This window comes from Erinaceus europaeus, chromosome X (assembly GCF_950295315.1).
Source record: "Erinaceus europaeus chromosome X, mEriEur2.1, whole genome shotgun sequence".
In the NCBI taxonomy this organism is placed as follows: domain Eukaryota; kingdom Metazoa; phylum Chordata; class Mammalia; order Eulipotyphla; family Erinaceidae; genus Erinaceus; species Erinaceus europaeus.
This window is the reverse complement of record NC_080185.1, coordinates 47409496-47429806: the sequence shown is the minus strand read 5'-3', so window position 1 is coordinate 47429806 and position 20311 is coordinate 47409496. Positions and strand designations below refer to the sequence as shown.

General features: G+C 40.3%; 1 protein-coding gene across 5 annotated transcripts in view; it reads right to left on the bottom strand.

Moving 5' to 3' along the window:
- Positions 1-19890, bottom strand: part of LRCH2 (leucine rich repeats and calponin homology domain containing 2) — a 146429-nt gene extending 126539 nt beyond the window's left edge. For 3 of the 5 annotated variants that reach the window (XM_060182742.1, XM_060182744.1, XM_060182743.1), the window contains exon 1: positions 19490-19890. In XM_060182742.1, coding sequence (XP_060038725.1) covers positions 19490-19838 — 349 coding nt within the window. In that variant the 5' untranslated portion in view covers positions 19839-19890. The remainder of the gene's footprint in view (positions 1-19489) is intronic. The other 2 variants (XM_007533266.3, XM_016192649.2) reach the window with 1 other exon arrangement.
- Between the last annotated feature and the right edge of the window lie 421 nt (positions 19891-20311).

The window sequence follows — 20311 nt, the reverse complement described above, 5'->3', positions numbered from 1 at the left end:
TCCTCTCTCCATTTCTCTCTATCCTATCTAACAACGACAACATCAATAACAACAACAATGAAAAACAACAAGGGCAGCAAAAAGGGAAAATAAATTTAAAAAATTATTATTATCAGCTATTTCAAACCTAGTGCATTCACTTTTTAATATTTTTTAAATTTTGAAAAAAAATAAATAGGACATGAAATGTAATTCTGAAGATATGGTGCCATATTGTTGTACTGCACTGTATTAATTACACACTATTATTACTGAATTTAAGATGTTTTACCAGTGACAGTCAAACCTGCAAATTAGAAACAGTGCTCTACTTACAGTATACAGGAATCAGTGGCGTTAAAATAAATCTGAGGTGAAAGGAACAATTTAGGAAATCTGTTGACTGAGTCATTAGAAAGGTGATGAGTACCAGCTAAATAACAATGTTAGTGAGAATTGACAGGAAAAAAAAGAGATCTGAAAGCTATTCAAAGTGCTGTGATCAAGGTCTTAATTTTTAATTTGATATGAAGGGGAAGTAAAGAAAAGTGAAGAGAATGCCTTCCAAGTTTCTAGTATGGATGACCAAGGGACCTAGAATCAATAATAGACTTGATTCTTTTCTTTTAAAAGACATTGGGCCCTAAAGCAACCAGAAGGACAGAAATCACTAAAGTAAGAGCAGAAATAAACAACATTGAAAATAAAAGAAACATACAAAAGATCAATGAAGCCAAATGTTGGTTCTTTGAAAGATTAAACAAAATTGACAAACCCCTAGCCAGACTCACCAAACAAAAAAGAGAGAAGACTCAAATTCATAGAATTGTAAACGATGCAGGAGATATCACAACTGACACCACAGAAATCCAGAGAATCCTGCGAAACTTCTATAAAGAACTATACGCCACCAAGCTAGAGAATCTGGAAGAAATGGAACAATTCCTAGAAGCATATGCCCTTCCAAAACTGAACCAAGAAGAACTACAAAATCTAAATGTACCAATCACAGACAAAGAAATTGAAACCGTTATTAAGAATCTCCCCAACAACAAAAGTCCTTGACCAGATGGCTTCACAAATGAATTCTACAAAACTTTCAGGAAACAGTACCCACACTTCTTAAACTTTTCCATAAGATTAAAGAAACAGGAATACTCCCTTCCACCTTCTATGAAGCCAACATCACCCTGATACCAAAAGCTGATAGGGACAGAACAGAAAAGGAAAACTACAGACCAATATCTCTGATGAACATAGATACAAAAATATTAAACAAGATCTTGGCCAACCGGATACAGCAACATAGCAAAAAGATTGTTCATCATGACCAAGTGGGATTCATCTCAGGAATGCAAAGCTGGTTCAACATCCATAAGTCAATCAATGTCATTCACCACATCAATAAAAGCAAAGCCAAAAATCACATGATTATCTCAATAGATGCAGAGAAAGCCTTTGACAAAATCCAACACCCATTCATGCTCAAAACACTACAAAAAATGGGAATATATGGGAATTTCCTCAAGATAGTGGAGTCTATATATAGCAAGCCTACAGCCAACATCATACTCAATGGACAGACTGAAAGCATTCCGCCTCAGATCGGGGACTAGACAGGGCTGTCCACTGTCACCATTACTCTTCAACATAGTATTGGAAGTTCTTGCCTTAGCAATCAGGTAAGAGAAAGAAATCAAAGGAATATAGATTGGAAGGGAAGAAGTCAAGCTCTCACTATTTGCAGATGATATGATAGTCTACATAGAAAAACCTAAAGAATCCAGCAGAAAATTACTGGAAGTTATTAGGCAATATAACAAGGTATCAGGCTACAAAATCAATGTACAAAAATCAGTGGCATTTGTTTATGCAAACACTAAATCTGAAGAAGAAGACATCCAGAAATCACTCCCATTTACTGTTTCAGAAAAATCAATCAAATACCTAGGAATAAAGTTGACCAAAGAAGTGAAAGACTTGTATGCTGAAAACTATGAGTCGCTACTCAAGGAAATAGAAACTGATACCAAGAAATGGAAAGATATCCCATGCTCATGGATTGGAAGAATAAACATCAACAAAATGAATATTCTCCCCAGAGCCATATACAAATTTAATGCAATACCCATCAAAGTTCCACCAAGCTTCTTTAAGAGAACAGAACAAACACTACAATCATTTATCTGGAACCTGAAAACACCTAGAATTGCCAAAACCATCTTGAGGAAAAGAAACAGAAATGGAGGCATCACACTCCCAGACCTTAAACAATATTTTAAAGCCATCATCATCAAAACAGCATGGTACTGGAACAAAAATAGGCACACAGACCAGTGGAACAGAATTGAAAGTCCAGAAATAAATCCCCACACATATGGACATCTAATCTTTGATAAGGGGGCCCAAAGGATTAAATGGAAAAAGGAAGCTCTCTTCAATAAATGGTGCTGGGAAAACTGGGTTGAAACATGCAGAAGAATGAAATTGAACCACTTTATCTCACCAGAAACAAAAATCAACTCCAAATGGATCAATGACCTAGATGTCAGACCAGAAACAATCAAATACTTAGAGGAAAACATTGGTAAAACACTTTCCCACATATACCTCAAGGACATCTTTGATGAATCAAACCCAATTGCAAGGAAGACTAAAGCAGAAACAAACCAATGGGACTACATCAAATTGAAAAGCTTCTGCACATCCAAAGAAACTATTAAACAAACAGAGAGACCCCTCACAGAATGGGAGAAGATCTTCACATGCCAGACATCAGACAAGAAACTAATCACCAAAATATATAAAGAGCTCAGCAAACTTAGCACCAAAAAAGCAAATGACCCCATCCAAAAATGGGCAGAGGATATGAACAAAACATTCACTACAGAGGACATCCAAAAGGCTAACAAACATATGAAAAACTGCTCTAGGTCACTGATTATCAGAGAAATGCAAATTAAGACAACACTAAGATACCACCTCACTCCTGTAAGAATGGCATACATCAAAAAGGACAGCAGCAACAAATGCTGGAGAGGTTGTGGGGACAGAGGAACCCTTTTACATTGCTGGTGGGAATGTAAATTGGTACAGCCTCTGTGGAGAGCAGTCTGGAAAACTCTCAGAAGACTAGACATGGACCTTCCATATGATCCAGTAATTCCTCTCCTGGGGTTATACCCCAAAGACTCCATAACACCCAACCAAAAAGAGGTGTGTACTCCTATGTTCATAGCAGCACAATTCATAATAGCTAAAACCTGGAAGCAACCCAGGTACCCAACAACAGATGAGTGGCTGAGAAAGTTGTGGTATATATACACAATGGAATACTATGCAGCTATCAAGAACAATGAACCCACCTTCTCTGACCCATCTTGGACAGAGCTAGAAGGAATTATGTTAAGTGAGCTAAGTCCGAAAGATAAAGATGAGTATGGGATGATCCCACTCATCAACAGAAGTTGAGTAAGAAGATCTGAAAGGGAAACTAAAAGCAGGACCTGACCAAATTGTAAGTAGGGCACCAAAGTAAAAACCCTGTGGTGAGGGGTAGACATGCAGCTTCCTGGGCCAGTGGGGGGTGGGAGTGGGTGGGAGGGATGGGTCACAGTCTTTGGGTGGTGGGAATGGTGTTTAAGTACAATCCTAGCAAAACGTAGACATATAAATCACCAGTTAATTAATATGAGAGGGGGAAAATCAATTGAATGTCTCAAAGTTTTTCAAAACACAAACTGAATCTTTTTACTATATAGGCTGTGTATTTGATATGCGGACTCTCTCAAAAGCCTAGACCAAGTAGATCAGAAGCAACCAATAGCACAGCTATATACAAGATACTGGGTACTGTACAGCAAACCATAACAAAAGGACTTTTCAAAGTTAACCCAATTACCAATTAATGTGATGATAACATTAACTATCGATTGTCTTTTCGAACCCTAAGACAGCAGGAGCCTCACATCTCCACTATAGAGCCCCTACTTCCCCCAGTCCTGGAACCCTTGGATAGGGCCCACTTTCCTGTATGCCTCTCCCAATCCATATCAAATAATATTGCATCCGCCGATCACAACCTAACCAACGCAACGATTGCCACCTCAACATGCTTCACTTCAGATTGTGTCCAGAGACTTCACGTGTGGAATGACAACCCTTCAGCTTCATTACTCAGGTGAGACCTTTCCTTTCATAGTATACTCTAATTTCATCTCAGGTGGTTCACTTTCTAACAAAGTCCCAAAACCTAGTTATACACCAGTTTCTGTGAGAGAGAGCATATGTTCACACGTATCCATAAACTACTGCAAAATATATACCTGAAAGCAGAAGTACACTAGAGCTTGCAGTGAGTACCTCCCTAACACTTCCTCTCCATTATTCCAAGCTTTGGGTCCATGATTGCTCAACCATTTGTTTGGCTTCGTATGTTAACTCTCTTTTCAGTCACCAGGTTCCAGATGTCATCAGGATGCTGGCCAGGCTTCCCTAGACTGAAGACCCCACCAATGTGTCCTGGAGCTCAGCTTCCCCAGAGACCCACCCTACTAGGGAAAGAGAGAGGCAGACTGGGAGTATGGACAGACCAGTCAACGCCCATGTTCAGCGGGGAAGCAATTACAGAAGCCAGACCTTCTACCTGCTGCAACCCACAATGACTCTGGGTCCATGCTCCCAGAGGGATAGAGAATGGGAAAGCTATCAGGGGAGGGGGTGGGATATGGAGATTGGGTGGTGGGAATTGTGTGGAGTTGTACCTCTCCTACCCTATGGTTTTGTTAATTAATCCTTTCTTAAACAAAAAAAAAAAAAAGACATTGGGACCTGAGTAGTCATGTACTTTTCTTCCTTTCCTTTAATATACAAATTTTACCCTTCCTCCAGTCAAGGTCCATTCTCCAAAGCCTATATAAAAATCTTCTTTCAGGGGGTCGGGAGGTAGCACCACGGGTTAAGCGCGCATGGCGCAAAGCGCAAGGACCAGAGTAACGATCCGGGTTCGAGTCCCCGCTCCCCACCTTCAGGGGAGTTGCTTCACAAGGGGTAAAGCAAGTCTACGGGTGTCCATCTTTCTCTCCCCCTTCTGTCTTCCTCTCCTCTCTCGATTTCTCTCTGTTCCATAAAACAACAACAATAACAAGAACGATAAACAAAAAGGACAACAAAGGGGGAAAAATAGCCTCCAGGAGCAGTGGATTCCTAGTACAGGCACCGGGCCCCAGGGATAACCCTCGAGGCAAAAAAAAAAAAAAAAAACAACTCCTTTCAGGGTGCTGGGCCGTGGCGCAGCAAGTTAAGTGTACATGGTGTGAAGCGAAGCGTCAGGGCTGCTTAAGGATCCGGGTTAGAGCCTCCGGCTCCCCATATGCAAGGAGGGGGGTCGCTTCACAGTCAGTGAAGCAGGTCTACAGGTGTCTTTCACTCCCCCTCCCCTCTCTGTCTTCCCTTCCTCTCTCGATTTCTCTCAGTCCTATCCAAAGACAGCAATAAAAACAACAATAACAACGATAAAACAACAAGAGCAACAAAAGGGGAAAAAGTAGCCTCCAGGAGCAGTGGATTTGTAGTGCAGGCACCGTAGTCCCAGCGATAGCATTGGAGGCAAAAAAAAAAAAATTCAAGTTCTACCAACACAGAAGATATTACGACTTTCTCTTTGAACCTACATTTCATTTTGTTTTCACTTACGGCTTTTTTAATACTCTACCGCAGCATTTGATATCACTGATATTTTAGGCAAGAAAAGTCTTTGCTGTGTTGGGCAATTAAGTGGTAGGATACCTCATAGCATCCCTGGACTCTACAGACAAGATGTTGGTAGCACTTCCCTAGTTTTGACTATCAAAAATGTCTTTTAGACATTGTCAAATAGTCCAAAGGCAGATCTCCCCAAGTTAATAACCACTGATCCTGACTACATAATAGGTTTATTTTCCTTATTTTTAAGTATTAGCCACTGTTCTTATTTTTTAATTATCTTTAATTTTTTATATTTATTTACTTATTTTCCCTTTTGTTGCTCGTCTTTTTATTGTTGTAGTTATTATTGTTGTTGTCGTTGTTGGCTAGGACAGAGAGAAATGGAGATAGGAGGGGAAGACACAGGGGGAGAGAAAGACAGACACCTGCAGACCTGCTTCACCGCTTGTGAAGAGACTCCCCTGCAGGTGGGGAGTCGGGGTTCGAACCGGGATCCTTATGCCGGTCCTTGTGCTTTGCGCCACCTGCGCTTAACCCACTGCACTACCACACGACTGGGATGCATTGGATCGACCTTCTCGTGGTGCATCCCATGAGTACCCATTCAATGGGGAAACTGACGATCCTTCTTAGCCGACTGAATCCACATGGATCCCAGTCACTTTCAAAGCCATTGACTGGCTACGGAAGAAGGGCAAACGCTAGAAGAAGAAACCACACGACTCCCATTTATCTTTATTTATTTATTGGATAGAGACAGCCAGACATCGAGAAGGAAGGGGGAGATAGAGAGGGAGAGAGACAGAGACACCTGCAGCCCTGCTTCACCACTCACAAAGTTTTCCCCCTGCAGGTGGGGACGGGGGACTCCAACCTGTGTCCTTGCGCACTGTAATATGTGTGCTCAACCAGGTGCACCACCACCCCGGCCTCACAGGTATTTATTTTTTACCACTATGAAATCACAAATTCATTAGAAGCAATGTAACTATGTCAATAAAATGGATAAAACAAATCCATTTTTACAATTCACTACAAAATGTGAGAGTTATCTATGTTCGACATACAGTTTTTCATAGATTCATTGCTTTTTTCTTCTTCTTCTTCTTTTTTTTTTTTTTTTTTACCAGAGCACTACTCAGCTCTGGCTTATGGTGGTGCGGGGGATTGAACCTGGAACTTGAGGAAGCCTCAGGAATGACAGTCTGTTTGCATAACCATTATGCTATCTACCCCCACCCCACAGATTCATTTCTAAGAGAGAATATGAGAGAGAATGCCAGAGAACTGCTCAGCTCTGGAGTAAGGTGGTGATGAGAATTGAACCTGTAGCTTCTGGGTCCATAAGTTAGAGATCGAACAGGCTGAACTATATCTCTATCCCAGGCTTATAATTTTAATTTATAAGTATCTTTAAAAGTAACTGATTTCCATTTACACAAACATCTCAATTAATTAGCTCAGACTAATTATTAATTGTAAGTACATTTTTAAAAAGAGAAGGTTCTAAACTGTGCGTTCTAGAATCTTGTAGGAAAAGACTCATACAGCAAAACCTTTTATATTAGATTGAGAGACTGAAACTATCATTCACGATGCTCTATTTGTTTTTCTCTGTCTTGTTTTATTGTGATGCTGAGATCGAACCCAGGGCCTCAGTTATGTAAGGTATGTATTATACTACTGAGCCACCTCCCCAACCCACAACAAAGTTATTTCTGAGTGAAATTTAATGTTACAAATGTCTAGAATTAAGTAAGTGTTCAAAAGGTCAAATAAATGTTTGTGCCAGTTATAAACTTCTACTGAATATTTTTTAAGTGTCACTATCCTTTGTCAGAAATTACGAGTAAATACACATAGTTAACAATGTCTTCAAATTAATAAAGGACTTAATTCCTACTTAGAAATTTTATAGCAAAAACTCATAAAATGCTAGGTTAGGTGGTGGTGCACCTGGGAGCACACACATGTTGCAATGCACATGGAACAAGGCTCAAGCTCCAGGTCCCCAGAGGCAGGAAGGAAGCTGCACGAGTGAAGAGACCATGCTGCAGCTGTCTTTCTCTTTCTCTTTCCCTTTCTATCTCCCCCCTACCCTCTCAATTTCTGTCTCTATCCAGTAGATGAATAAATGTTTTTAAATCTTTAAAACAAAAAATTAGAAAATGTTCATTGTTCAATTAACAATTATAGTCCATTAACCGGTATTCTGTGAGGAGAATGCTATCAACTTATATTTTAAACAGGAAACATGCAAAGATTAAAAGCTAAAGTTCGGCCTTTCCAGACTATGTGCACTAGTTTAAAGTAAGACTAAACAACAACTTCAATTATTATTATATAACTGACATGTAATATTTCATTTTATTATGTTTCATGATTTTCTGGAAAGTAAGATACTTCTGTCCATGAAAAGAAAGCAGACAAAACCTTCTGACACTTTCTTTATTTTATTTTATTTTATTTTTTTAAATATTTATTTATTCCCTTTTTGTTGTCCTTGTTGTTTTATTGTTGTAGTTATTATTGTTATCATCGTTGTTGGATAGGACAGAGAGAAATGGAGAGAGGAGGGGAAGACAGAGAGGGGGAGAGAAAGACACCTGCAGACCTGCTTCACTGCTTGTGAAACGACTCTCCTGCAGGTGGGGAGCCAGGGCTAGAACCAGGATCCTTATGCCGGTCCTTGTGCTTTGTGCCACCTGCGCTTAACCCATTGCACTACAGCCTGACTCCCCTTCTGACACTTTCTAAAGAACAGATTAGAAGAGCATTACAATGCATCAACCAGTAGCCAAATACACCCATAGTATAGGGGAAAAATGAGAAAACTAAAGGACTTCCCCTCCTGGGGCACCAAGATAAATTCACCTGGGAGGGTGCCTACTCTATGTGCACATAACACAAGTTTGTGCCTGCTTCCACTACACTGGGTGAAAATCTGACTTTGTGATGTCTTTCCTGCTCACTCTCTACCTCTGTCTCTCTATCTGAAGAAGTTAGCCCTCACTTGGATAGTGTACTGCTTTGAATTAGGCAATAGCCCAGCCCCCAATGCTTTGAAGAAACCTTTGGTGCTGTAATTAGTTTCTCTCTCTCTCTCTCTCTGCCTCACTCCATATATATATATATATGTATATGTTTAAAGTTCAGAGCAGGGAGTTGGGCGGTAGCGCAGCAGGTTAAGCGCACGTGGCACAAAGTGCAAAGACCAGCATCAAGATCCCAGTTCGAGCCCCCAGCTCCCCACCTGCAGGGGAGTCGCTTCACAGGCGGTGAAACAGGTCTGCAGGTGTCTATCTTTCTCTCTCCCTCTCTGTCTTCCCCTCCTCTCCATTTCTCTCTGTCCTATCTAACAATGACGATATCAATAAAATCAACAAAAAATAACTACAACAATAAAAAACTAGGGCAACAAAAGGGAAAATAAAATATAAAATATATATATATATATATATATATATATATATATAATTCAGAGCAGTGAATCCCAGATTATAACAAAAAACACCCTTCTATGTTATAATAAATAACCACTGTAGAATGGGGGGTAGGCATTACACAGCTTAAACATAGCTTAGAGAAGGCTTCCGGAATGAGTAGAACTGTAATATGTTCTTCTGCAGTGTTTCACGGCATGCCTTGGAATTTCACTGCATACTTTCTAGCATAAACAAATATTATCTTTCAGAAAAGCAATGTGCTTTGGTCTTTAACCACTTTTATTTGTGAAAAAGTGTTCTTTGTACCCCCTCTCGCACTGTCAGTAAGGTTCTGAATCATATCTGTTGTTATGCTTTTGATGGTAAATGCTTCAGACTTAATGTTACAAATAATCTAAATCAAATTTAAGCAATTCTCAAATATTCCAGTCAACCACTTCTGTTCATTTTACCTGTCAAGCAGTTTTTGTGATTTTTTTTCAGAAATCATGATAAACTCACATTTTCCTTTTTATTTTTTTAATATTTCTGATTTGATAGGACAGAGAGGAGCTGAGAAAGAAGAGGAGCTAGAGAGGGAGAGAGAAAAGAGAGACACCTGCAGCATTACATCACCACTCTTAAAGTTTCTTCCCTGCAGGTAGGTACCCAGGGCTTGAACCCAAGTCCTAGCATATGGTAATGTGTGCCCTCAACTGGGCATGTCACCACCAGGTCCTCAAAAATCATATTTTCTAATTTAGTTATTATAGACAATCTTAATTCTAAAACAGCTTAAATGCCTTATTATATTCTGTACTAAGTACCTTTTCCTATGCTTACCAACTTTGTTTTCCCTAATGACATCACACTGCTTCACTTTTTTCAGATTAAAATTGAAGCCATTAGTACCCAAGATATCTATTCTAACCTTCAACATAGCAAAAGTCTGGTTACTCATGGATAACAGTTCCTCATCCTGCCCTGGTTTATCCCTAAAATGAAGTCTCTCTCCTCCCCCTTGCATTTTAACACTGTACTCTCCACAGGTTCATTCTTCTCAGCTTCTAAGTATGTTTGAAAAAAATTACTGAACAAACCTTCAATTAAAATCTGTCCTTGTATACAATGTCATTCTCAACTCCATACTCAACAACTTTGCTCCTGAAATTCTGCAACTATACTCCTAAGAATAACTAAATCATACACTATTTACCTCAAAATCCAGAAGTACTTTACTTTATAGGATATTTTCTCAAATAAACAATAAAATTAAGCTTTATTCCATAGTTGCATATCAGTTGATAGTGTAGTTTATGAAAGTTACATAATTTTTAATCTTGTTATCTAATTATTTTCTAATTTTTGCCACTATACACAATCACATATGTACACCATTCACAGGCAGGAACTGTGTTCTCTCTCTTTTCTATTGGCCATAATCATGTATCCAAAGGTGGAGTTCAATAAAAGTTTACTTAATGAATCTATTTTAAAATCACCAGAGAGCCTTGAAGGCAAGTTATGCAGATAACACTCATAAAACACTTTATTATGGGGCCGGGTGGTGGCTCACCTGGCTGAGCACACATTAAAATGCACGAGAACCCAGGTTCAAATCTCCAGTTGCCACCTGCAGGAGGAAAGCTTCACAAGGAGTGAAGCAGTGCTGCAGGTGTCTCTCTGTCTTTCTCCTCTCTATCTCCCCCTTCCTCTCAATTTCCAGCTGTCTCTATTCACTAAATAAAGATAATAATTAAAAAAATAATAAACTACCTTGAAGGAAGTACTTGATCATTAAAAAAGTGCACCATAGTTAAAATCTATATAGCCTATGAAGCTAAATAAGAATTTTCATGATAATTTATTTAGCATAGTGCTTATTTTAACAATAGCTTTGGTAACAAATAATGTATTATAATGGAAATAACACTGAAATAACCCTAGGATTGTACAACCCAGGCTTTGACCCACACTATGCACTAGTCATTTAAAAATGGACAAATCACTTAACCTCTTTTAACAAAGAGTAATTATCATGTACTCTGTAAAGCTCTTAAAGATCATTATTAGGATAATACAAAGATATGAAAGTGCTTAGAAATTTATAAAGGGCTGTATAAATGGCATTATTTTCAAATGAGCATACCCTCAAATTTAAAACAACATTTTATTTTTAAAAAATGTGAACTTGCAAAAAGAAAGAAGTTAAAGAGCAACAATTTATTCTATAGAAGAATTAATTGGTCACTGGAAAAATCATCACAAGTCTCAGCAACTCAAATCTAATCTGGATCCACTAAAATATTGGCTAACTGTAATGTGCAGCATATCTTACTTTTCTACAAAACATTTATTACATAAAGCAAAGCAAATATTTAAATCAGGCCACAAAAAATGACAATCACAATCTACTTAACTTACTGAGAAGGCCCTTCACCAATGTAACAAAAATCAGCTGCTGCAGTTTGTCTGGCTCCACTTTATAAACTGATGCACCATGCCCCACAGTTGAAGAGGTGAACTAGCACACGTAGGAAGTACAAGAATTGATTTCAAGTTTACAGGAAGACATATGATTAACCAGGACATAACAAAATCTGATGAATGTCAAAAAAAAATTCTAAATCTGTTTCACAGATCCACTGTTTATGTATATAAAGAAGTCTACAGATGTAGAGAGAGCAACTGCAAATAGGCTGAGAATTATTTGTAGCACTGGTTATAAAGTCAAACATGAAAAGTTTCAGGGTTTGTTTAGGTAGCCTGTAAAATTGCTTGCAAGCAATTTTAAGATCAACAAATTACCAGGAATAGACAAAGCATGACATGTAATTTCCCTTTATCTTATGTTCTATCTCCTACAGACCACCAAAGATAATGCATTACAATAAGGTTTCAGAAATGGTTTCTGAATTTTTTGATTCCTGGTTTTTTTTTTTAGTATTTATTTATCCCCTCTTGTTGCCCTTGTTTTATTGTTGTAGTTATTATTGACGTTGTTATTGATGTCGTTGTTGTTGGATAGGACAGAGAGAAATGGAGAGAGGAGGGGAAAACAGAGACGGGGAGAGAAAGAGAGACACCTGCAGACCTGCTTCACCACCTGTGAAGCGACTCCCCTGCAGGTGGGGAACTTGGGGCTCGAACCAGGATCCTTACACCAGTCCTTGCCACTTTGCGCCACCACTTAACCCACTGCACTACCACCGAAGTCCCTGATTCCTGTTTTTATGTCTTCATATGGATGAGAATTTTATACAAGGAGTACCTGGAAAACAGATTTACTCAAAAAGGTCATATAAAGCACAGGAAACTCTGCATTTTAAATTTCTGGAGATCAGAGTCTATCCCAGCAAAGAGTGAGATGAAAGAAGGAAAAAAAAATCAAGGAGGGCTGCAAGATGGAATCAGGAAAGAGCAGGCAAATAAAGAAACAAGCAAAGAAAAAAAGAGAGAAATGGAGGCAAAACTATATCAAAGATAAATTGCCAATAGCTATCTATCTTTTTACTCTCAAAGAAATACTGTTAATGATTCTGCTGATACATATTCTGAGGGCATTGTTTTCTTAATGCAAATCTACTGGACAGTATTAAACATAAACCATAGTTATTCATGGGAACTGGAAAGATTACCACCCCTAGTAAGGTTCTATTCCCTATAAGGCCTATAGTGTACAGAACATGACGGCAATATGTTTTCAAAAAAACAATTACCTGCTTTATATAAGGTTGTTTAAAAGATCATTGAACTAGAACTTAAACCATTTAGTTTCTAGTTTTGTTATTATTATTATTACTATTATTTTGCCTCCAGGGTTATCACTGGGTCTCAATGCCAGCACTACGAATCCACTGCTCCTGGAGGCTATTTTTCCAATTTTGTTGCCCTTGTGGTGTTAATGTTGTTGTAGGAACTGAGCAAAAAGTAATAAATGTAAAATGGTATATGCCGGGATAGCCTGAGGGTACTTCTTCCCGAGCTAGTGCTCTCTGGCTTGGAGAGAACTCAACTGGAGCCGATCTAGGCTGCTGCGTGGGAGAGGGATCAGGAACTCGTGCCGCACTAACTTCCGCAGGAGATACACTCTGGAACTCTTGGAGCCGGAAAGCAATTTCCAAGTGTCTTTAATCAGAAGAGCAGCTGTTTTTATACTCTCCAAGTAGGGTGGAAACAGGATGTGATATAGAGAGGGTGGAGAGAAAAGTGATTGGTGAAAATCAGAGTGTGACAAGGAGGGGGCGGAACAGGCGAGAATCCTATCACTGAACCACCAATGCCCTGGAGGGAGTGCTTTATGTAAATGTTAAAGTGATTTATGTAAATAGACCAAAGCTTTGAATGAGATCAGTAAATCCCTATATAGGCATATGGTTAAGCAGAAGCCAGGGGGAGGTGGCATACTACCCAACAGGTATATAAACAGACAAATGAACCTAGACTCGGGCAACCCAAGGGTTAAGTAAGCAATTACAAGACAGGCCTGGGAATCCGCAAGGCCGGAGATAAATATAGGGGCAGACTCTGAGAAAACAGCCTGGGAACCTGGAGTCAGGAAAAAGAGATAGCTCCAAGGACATAAAAGACCCCCTCCCCTTCCCTGCACCTGTGGGCTATAGATGTAAAACTGTCATGTAACCACCTTGTCACATAGCCATGTAATCTGAAAGGACTGGTGTGTCAGCCCCTCAGTAACTCGGCCCTAGCAAGCTAGAATATAATAAAGGCTCTCTGCTTTTACATCACCTTTGGTTCCTTGTGGATTTCTTTATATCACGGACCCAGGTACAACATTGTCATTGGATAGGACACAGAGAAATCGAGAGAGGTGGAAAGACAGAGAGGAGAGAAAGATACACACCTGCAGACCTGCTTGCGAAGCGACCCCACTGCAGGTGAGGAGCTGGGGGCTTGAACCCGGATCCTTACTCCAGTCCCTGCACTTTTCACCATGTGCACTTAATGCGCTGCACTACTGCCCAGCCCCCTCTAGTTTTGGTTTTAACTCTCTTTATTGGTATTAAGATAGTCACTGAACTTTTGTCAACATTACCATTCATTCAAATAATATCTTTTTTTAATATAGGAACACTACTTTGAAGGAATATATATGCACCCTAATTTCATAACTGTATTATCACACTAGCCAAAATATGGAAGCAACCTAAATGTCCTATGAAAGATTATTGGCTAAAGAAGCTATGAAACAGACTCAGTGGAGTACTACTCAGTAATAATAATAATAATAATAATAACAATAATAACGACAATATTCTGTTTGGGGGATAAAATGGATGGAACTTGTGGAAATTATGTTTAGTAAAGTAAGGAAGTGAAAGAAAACTACTGGTTGGGTGATTATTTTATTATTTTATTTACTTTTATTTATTCAAATATTATCTTGAGTGCCCAAAATGACCCTATTTTAGTTTTCAGCCTTGACTACACATTAAAATCACCAGAGAAAATTGAAATAAAGAAGAAAGTTTCTTGGGGGTTTGGGCGGTAGTGCAGCAGGTTAAGCGCACATGGCTGGAAGCTCAAGGACCAGTGTATGCATCATGGTTGGAACCCCCAGCTCCCCCCCTGCAAGGGGGGGGTCACTTCACAGGCGGTGAAGCAGGTCTGCAGGTATCTGTCTTTCTCTCCCCTTCTGTCTCCCCTCCTTTCTTGATATCTCTCTGTCCTATCATCCAACAACAACGACAACAACAATAATAATGACAACAACAAAAGCAATAAAATGGGAAAAAATGGCAGTGGATTCATAGTGCAGTAGTACAGGCACTGAACCCCAGCAATAATCCTGAAGGCAAAAAAAAAAAAAAGAAGAAGAAGTTTCTTGACTTCTGAGATTGTGATTTAATTGGTTAGGGGTGGGGTGAGACATAGGTATTAAAATAAACAAACAAATAAATAAATAACCCCCTTGCCATTTTAATGTGCAAACAAGGTAGAGAACCACAGGTCTATTACATCTTATGTATATGTCAGAGAGAATAAAGTAACTTTAAAAGCATTTTATTTTACTGGGAGTCGGGCAGTAGCGCAGCAGGTTAAGCGCACATGGTGCAAAGCGCAAGGACGGGCATAAGGATCCCAGTTGAAGCCCCTGGCTCCCCACCTGCAGGGGCGTCCCTTCACAGGCAGTGAAGCAGGTCTGCAGGTGTCTATTGTTCTCTCCCCCTCTCTGTCTTCCCCTCCTCTCTCCATTTATCTGTCCTAACAACGACGACATCAATAACAACAACAATAATAACTACAACAATAAAAAGACAAGGGCAACAAAAGGGAAAATATTTTTTTTTAATTTTAAAAAGCACTTTACTTTCTTTTGAAATGTACCAATTTCCCCTCTTCATTTCAATTTGGTTTTTACTGAGTCTCACTAGCTCACACATTAAACAGAATAGTTTCCTAACTTTCTTTTTCTCCTACTAATATTTTCTTCCCACTTTAATACCTATCTAATAAATTTTGCCCAGAAACATCATACCAACTAGAGTCATTTTAAGTATAGTAATAGCAACAAATAAGGTGTTTTCAAGAATACATTGTTGAGAGAAAAAAATAAGACTACACTGTGTGTAGACATTTTTGTGTGTGTACATGAGTGTATCCACCTTCATTTGTACATAATGGTTAGTAGCCTCGTTTTAAAAAGATACAGAGTGAGAGACAACAGAGCACTGCTCAGCTTTGGCTTATGGTGGTGCTGGGGGCTGAACATGGGACCTCGACTTAGGCATGAGAGTCTTTTGCAGAACAATTAAGCTGTCACTCCAGCCCCTAACTTTTTTTTTAAGGTTTTTGAAAAAGCCTATTAAGTACTTGTGAGAGTTACACATAAGACAGAAAGACAAGCTAGAGCACTACTCTAGTGCACACAGTGTCAGGAATCAAACTAGGAACCTCAGACCCGCAAGTCTTTTTTTTTTATTGTTGTAGTTGTTATTGTTGTTATTGACGTCATCGTTGTTGGACAGGACAGAGAGAAATGGAAAGAGGAGGGGAAGACAGAGAGGGGTAGAGAAAGACAGACACCTACAGGCCTGTTTCACCGCCTGTGAAGCGACTCCCCTGCAGGTGGGGAGCCGAGGGCTAAAACCAGGATCCTTATGCCGGTCCTTGTGCTTCCCGCCAAGTGCGCTTAAACCAGGTGCCACCGCCTGACTCCCAGACGTGCAAGTCTGATTCTCTACCAGTTGATCTATTTCTCTAGCCATATAGAATCTTTTTAATAAATTTACTTATTTATTAGTTGATAGGACGGAAAGAAATTGAGAAGGAAGTGGCCGAGGGATAGAGACAGAGATACCTGTAGTCCTGTTCATGAAGCTTTGCCCCTTCAAGTGGGGACCGAGGGCTTAAACCCTGGTCCTTAAGCATGGTAACATGCACTTAACCAGGTGTGCCACTACCCCCTCCATGTAATTTCTATAAATACAAAATACTGTCCTAGAGAATTCACAGCTGGAGCTACAGAGCTCACAGGGGAGGGCGCTGTCACTGCTATGCAATATGGCCCAGAACTGAGCCCCAATATCTCATGGGAGGTAATATGTTACCAGAAGAAGCTCAGATGCTATGGTCCCTCCCTTTCTCTGTCTATCTGAATGAAAACTCAGCTCAAAGCAGCAAAATGGCACAAGCATAAGGGCTAGGCACCACCACCAAAAAAAAATAAAGGTTAACTGTTAAATGTTTTCAAAAATGGATTGAGTCACTCACAAAAGTTGTCATCTAAACTTTGAAATGTTCTCATGGGAAACATACACTCAGCTGGTTAAAAAATAAAAAAGGAAAAAGATGAGGTAAAATTGTCTCAAACAGCTCTGTGTTACTGTAGACAATGATAAATTCTGTGATGAATAAATATTCACCAAGAGCAAGATGGTTCTACCTACTGAAAGGTTAAAAATCAAAGTCAGGGGCCCGGTGGTGGCATACCTGGTTGAGCGCACATGTTACAATACGCAAGGACCCAGGTTTGGGTCTCCGGTCCCCACCTGCAGGGGGAAAGATTCACAAGTGGCGAAGCAGTGCTATAGGTGTCTCTCTCTCTCTCTTCCTCTCTACCCCCCCCCCTTCCCTCTTGATTTCTGGCTGTCTCTATCCAATAAAGTTAATAAAAAAATTTTTTTAATCAAAGCCATACCAACATATGATATTCATATTTATGAACAACATCAAGTATAACATGAACAGTATGTAAACAGTATGTAAAGAGAAATTTGAACAATATATGATGTCTTCTCTGTGTTTAAAGAGCTATCAGAGAAAGCAAGACGCAGCATAAATTCCACATTAGCAAGTAAGTGGTAAAGAGAATTAAGTACCATGGAAATTTGAAGAAAAAAATAAGGAGGAGGAGGAGGAGAAAGTTCTGTAGACTAAATGAGTTGGAGACAGCTTCTTAGAAAAGGCAGGGTTTGAACAAAATTAAATAGGTGGAAAAAAGAAGAAAATCCCAAGCATGTAGATAACCTTGTACAATGTTGAAGCAGAAATTCATCAAATAGGTTTGAGGAATAGAAAGTCGTTCCAGTTGTGCACTGGGTTGGGCGCACATGTTAAAGTGCTCAAGGAGCCAGGTTCAAGCCCCTGATCTCTAACTGCAGGAGAGACATTTCATAAGGGTTAAACAGTGCTGCAGGTGTCTCTCTCTCACACTCCCCTGTCAATATTTGTCTCTCTAATAAATGAATATATGAATAATTTAATAAAATATTGAAAGTAGAGAGTTGTTCTAGTTGGAACACGGGGTTCTAGGTAGTAGCTCTGGGGGGAAGTAAGGTTTCAGTAATAAATGTAGAGTCAGAAAATGAAGGAAATCCCTGAATGACAAGGTTAGATGCTTTAACTTTGCCGTGCAATAGTGGATTAGAAAGAACCTGAAAACAGATAAAATATATGTCTATAATGATACAGTCTGACAAAAAAACTTCCTAAAGCCTTTGAAGTATATTATACCAAGAAGTATATCTTGCCAATATATTCAAAGTATATGAACATATTGCATAGGAAATCTATTCAGAGTGATGGAGTAAATATTCAGACATACTTTGCAAAGTGTAAAATCAGTAATCAATTGCGTGTTCATGATTCTTAGGATAATTCCTTAGAATAACCTAATGGATGGCTTCAATTTTAGGTTTCAACTCTCTTCCCCACTCTCCTCCAAACATAAACTTTGATTTGTATACACAGAAACTGAATATACCAAAATTGTGTAATGTGTAAAATGAGGTTATTTATTACTTCTCACTATGGGTTAATTTACTAACTGCATAGTTCCAAAATTACTGTGTTTAAACACTTGCCCAGACTCACAAATAGTAAAGTCAAAGATTATGAAAGGCAAGGAAAAAAAGGCTTTCATCACACCAAAATATACTTAAAATCACAGGCACTGTTTTATTAGGCTGAGGAGAGCATGTTCAGAATCAAAATGCCACCCACAACAAAGAGTACCAGAGAGAATATAAGAACATTACAATAGGCAATTTCTCATCTAAAAGGATAGGCCAGTAGCCTACAACTCTATAAAGAGGGGAGCAAATTTTTATTTCCTGAAAATATCCTTCAAATGTTTGTCAATTTCTGCTACAAAAATAAAGAGGCTAACATAACTCAAAACAAGGACTGTTCCTTCCCCCTTGTAACCAAACACTTAAGTGATTGATGATTTAATTTGCCTTTGCAGCAAATACCGATTTAACTACCACTACCTTCTGAACAGCAGGAAAATGAAAAATTTTCTCTTTGAAGGCATGCGTGACAAGAAGGCAAGAATATTCTAGGGTGATTAAAACACACACCCACAAAATACGAACACAAGAGGGGGAAAAAATCTGTGGCAATCCGGCTGCTGTATTATGAGGGGATGTGCCATTCTTGCAGACACGTAGGCCTTTAAGGAATATGTAAATATCATGATTGTATGCATTGTGTCTTTCTAGCCCCTCAGGAAAAGATGGAAACCTTCCGGAGAGTTGGCAGAAGTGAGGGAAGGAAGGTGTCAATACCTCTCTCTCTCCCCTCTCCCTCCTTTCTGGGGAGAGTCATTTTAACAACAATGCTTTCACCCCTCACATCCCACCCAGTTTCCACAGATCCTTCAGTCTGCATTCCACCCGGCCCCTCCCCGCCCCTCCTCTAGTTCCTTCTGTGCCCCTCACAATCAGAACAGGCAGCTCCGACTTGAGTCAGTCTCCACCGCCCTGGAGCAACGGCCGAGACCATCAGAGTCCAACAAGCAGCCACGCAGCCACCTACTCCCCCCACCTCCTTCCCTCAAAGCCCCGCTTCCCTTCCCCCTCGCTACCCTGCACCACCACCACCACCCCACCCCCCATTCCCCAGCGTCCTGTCACCTGCTTGGGTGGTGTCCGTCAGGTCGTAGCCACTGCCCGGGAAGTCTCTGAGTTTCCTACCACTGAGGCTCAGGATGCCAGAGTTGCCCGCCTCCTCCAGGGCCCGGTCCAGGCTCCTTACGGTGTGCTGAGACTGCAGGCTCCCCGCGTTCCACTGCGGCCCGTTAGGGAACGGTTGGCCGAAAAGAGTCGCCACCGGGATGGGCACCACTAGGCTCCCGCCGCCGCCGCCGCTTCCCCCTACGGCTCCGCCACCTCCCGCTCCGGCCGCGCCACCGCCACCGCCACTTCCACCTCCACCGCAGCCGCCGCCCCCACTGTTACCACCTCCTCCCTGACTCGCCGCCATGTTCCTGGGAGAGAGAATAGCCCCCGACAATACTCTCAGTTTGTGCCGCGAGTGTAGGGGGTTCTTACAACGCATGCGCAGGCTGGGGGCGAGGTAGAGGGTGGGGAGGAACCAGGGGGCGGGCTGGGAGGAGGTGTTGAAGAGATGAGGTTCCAATGTGCAGAAATGAGCGCCTGCTTTAAGAAACCGAGGATCAGAGGAAGGATGCTAAAACCTCCGCTGCTTTGGGTACCAAAATCTTGCAAAGCGACACCGGCTTCACTAGAGGTCATTTTGCGAAATGGCCCCCAGATCTCTACATTGCCTCATCTTCAACGTTATGCAAAACAGGCAAATGTACTCGATAGGAAAGAAAGGGATCTGCAACATTTAGGACTATCCGCCACCTTAGTGGAAAGCGTAGCTCGACTACTTTAAGAAATATTGAGCAGTGTTTACATTAAAGAAACACTGATATGTCATTTGCGATGAAC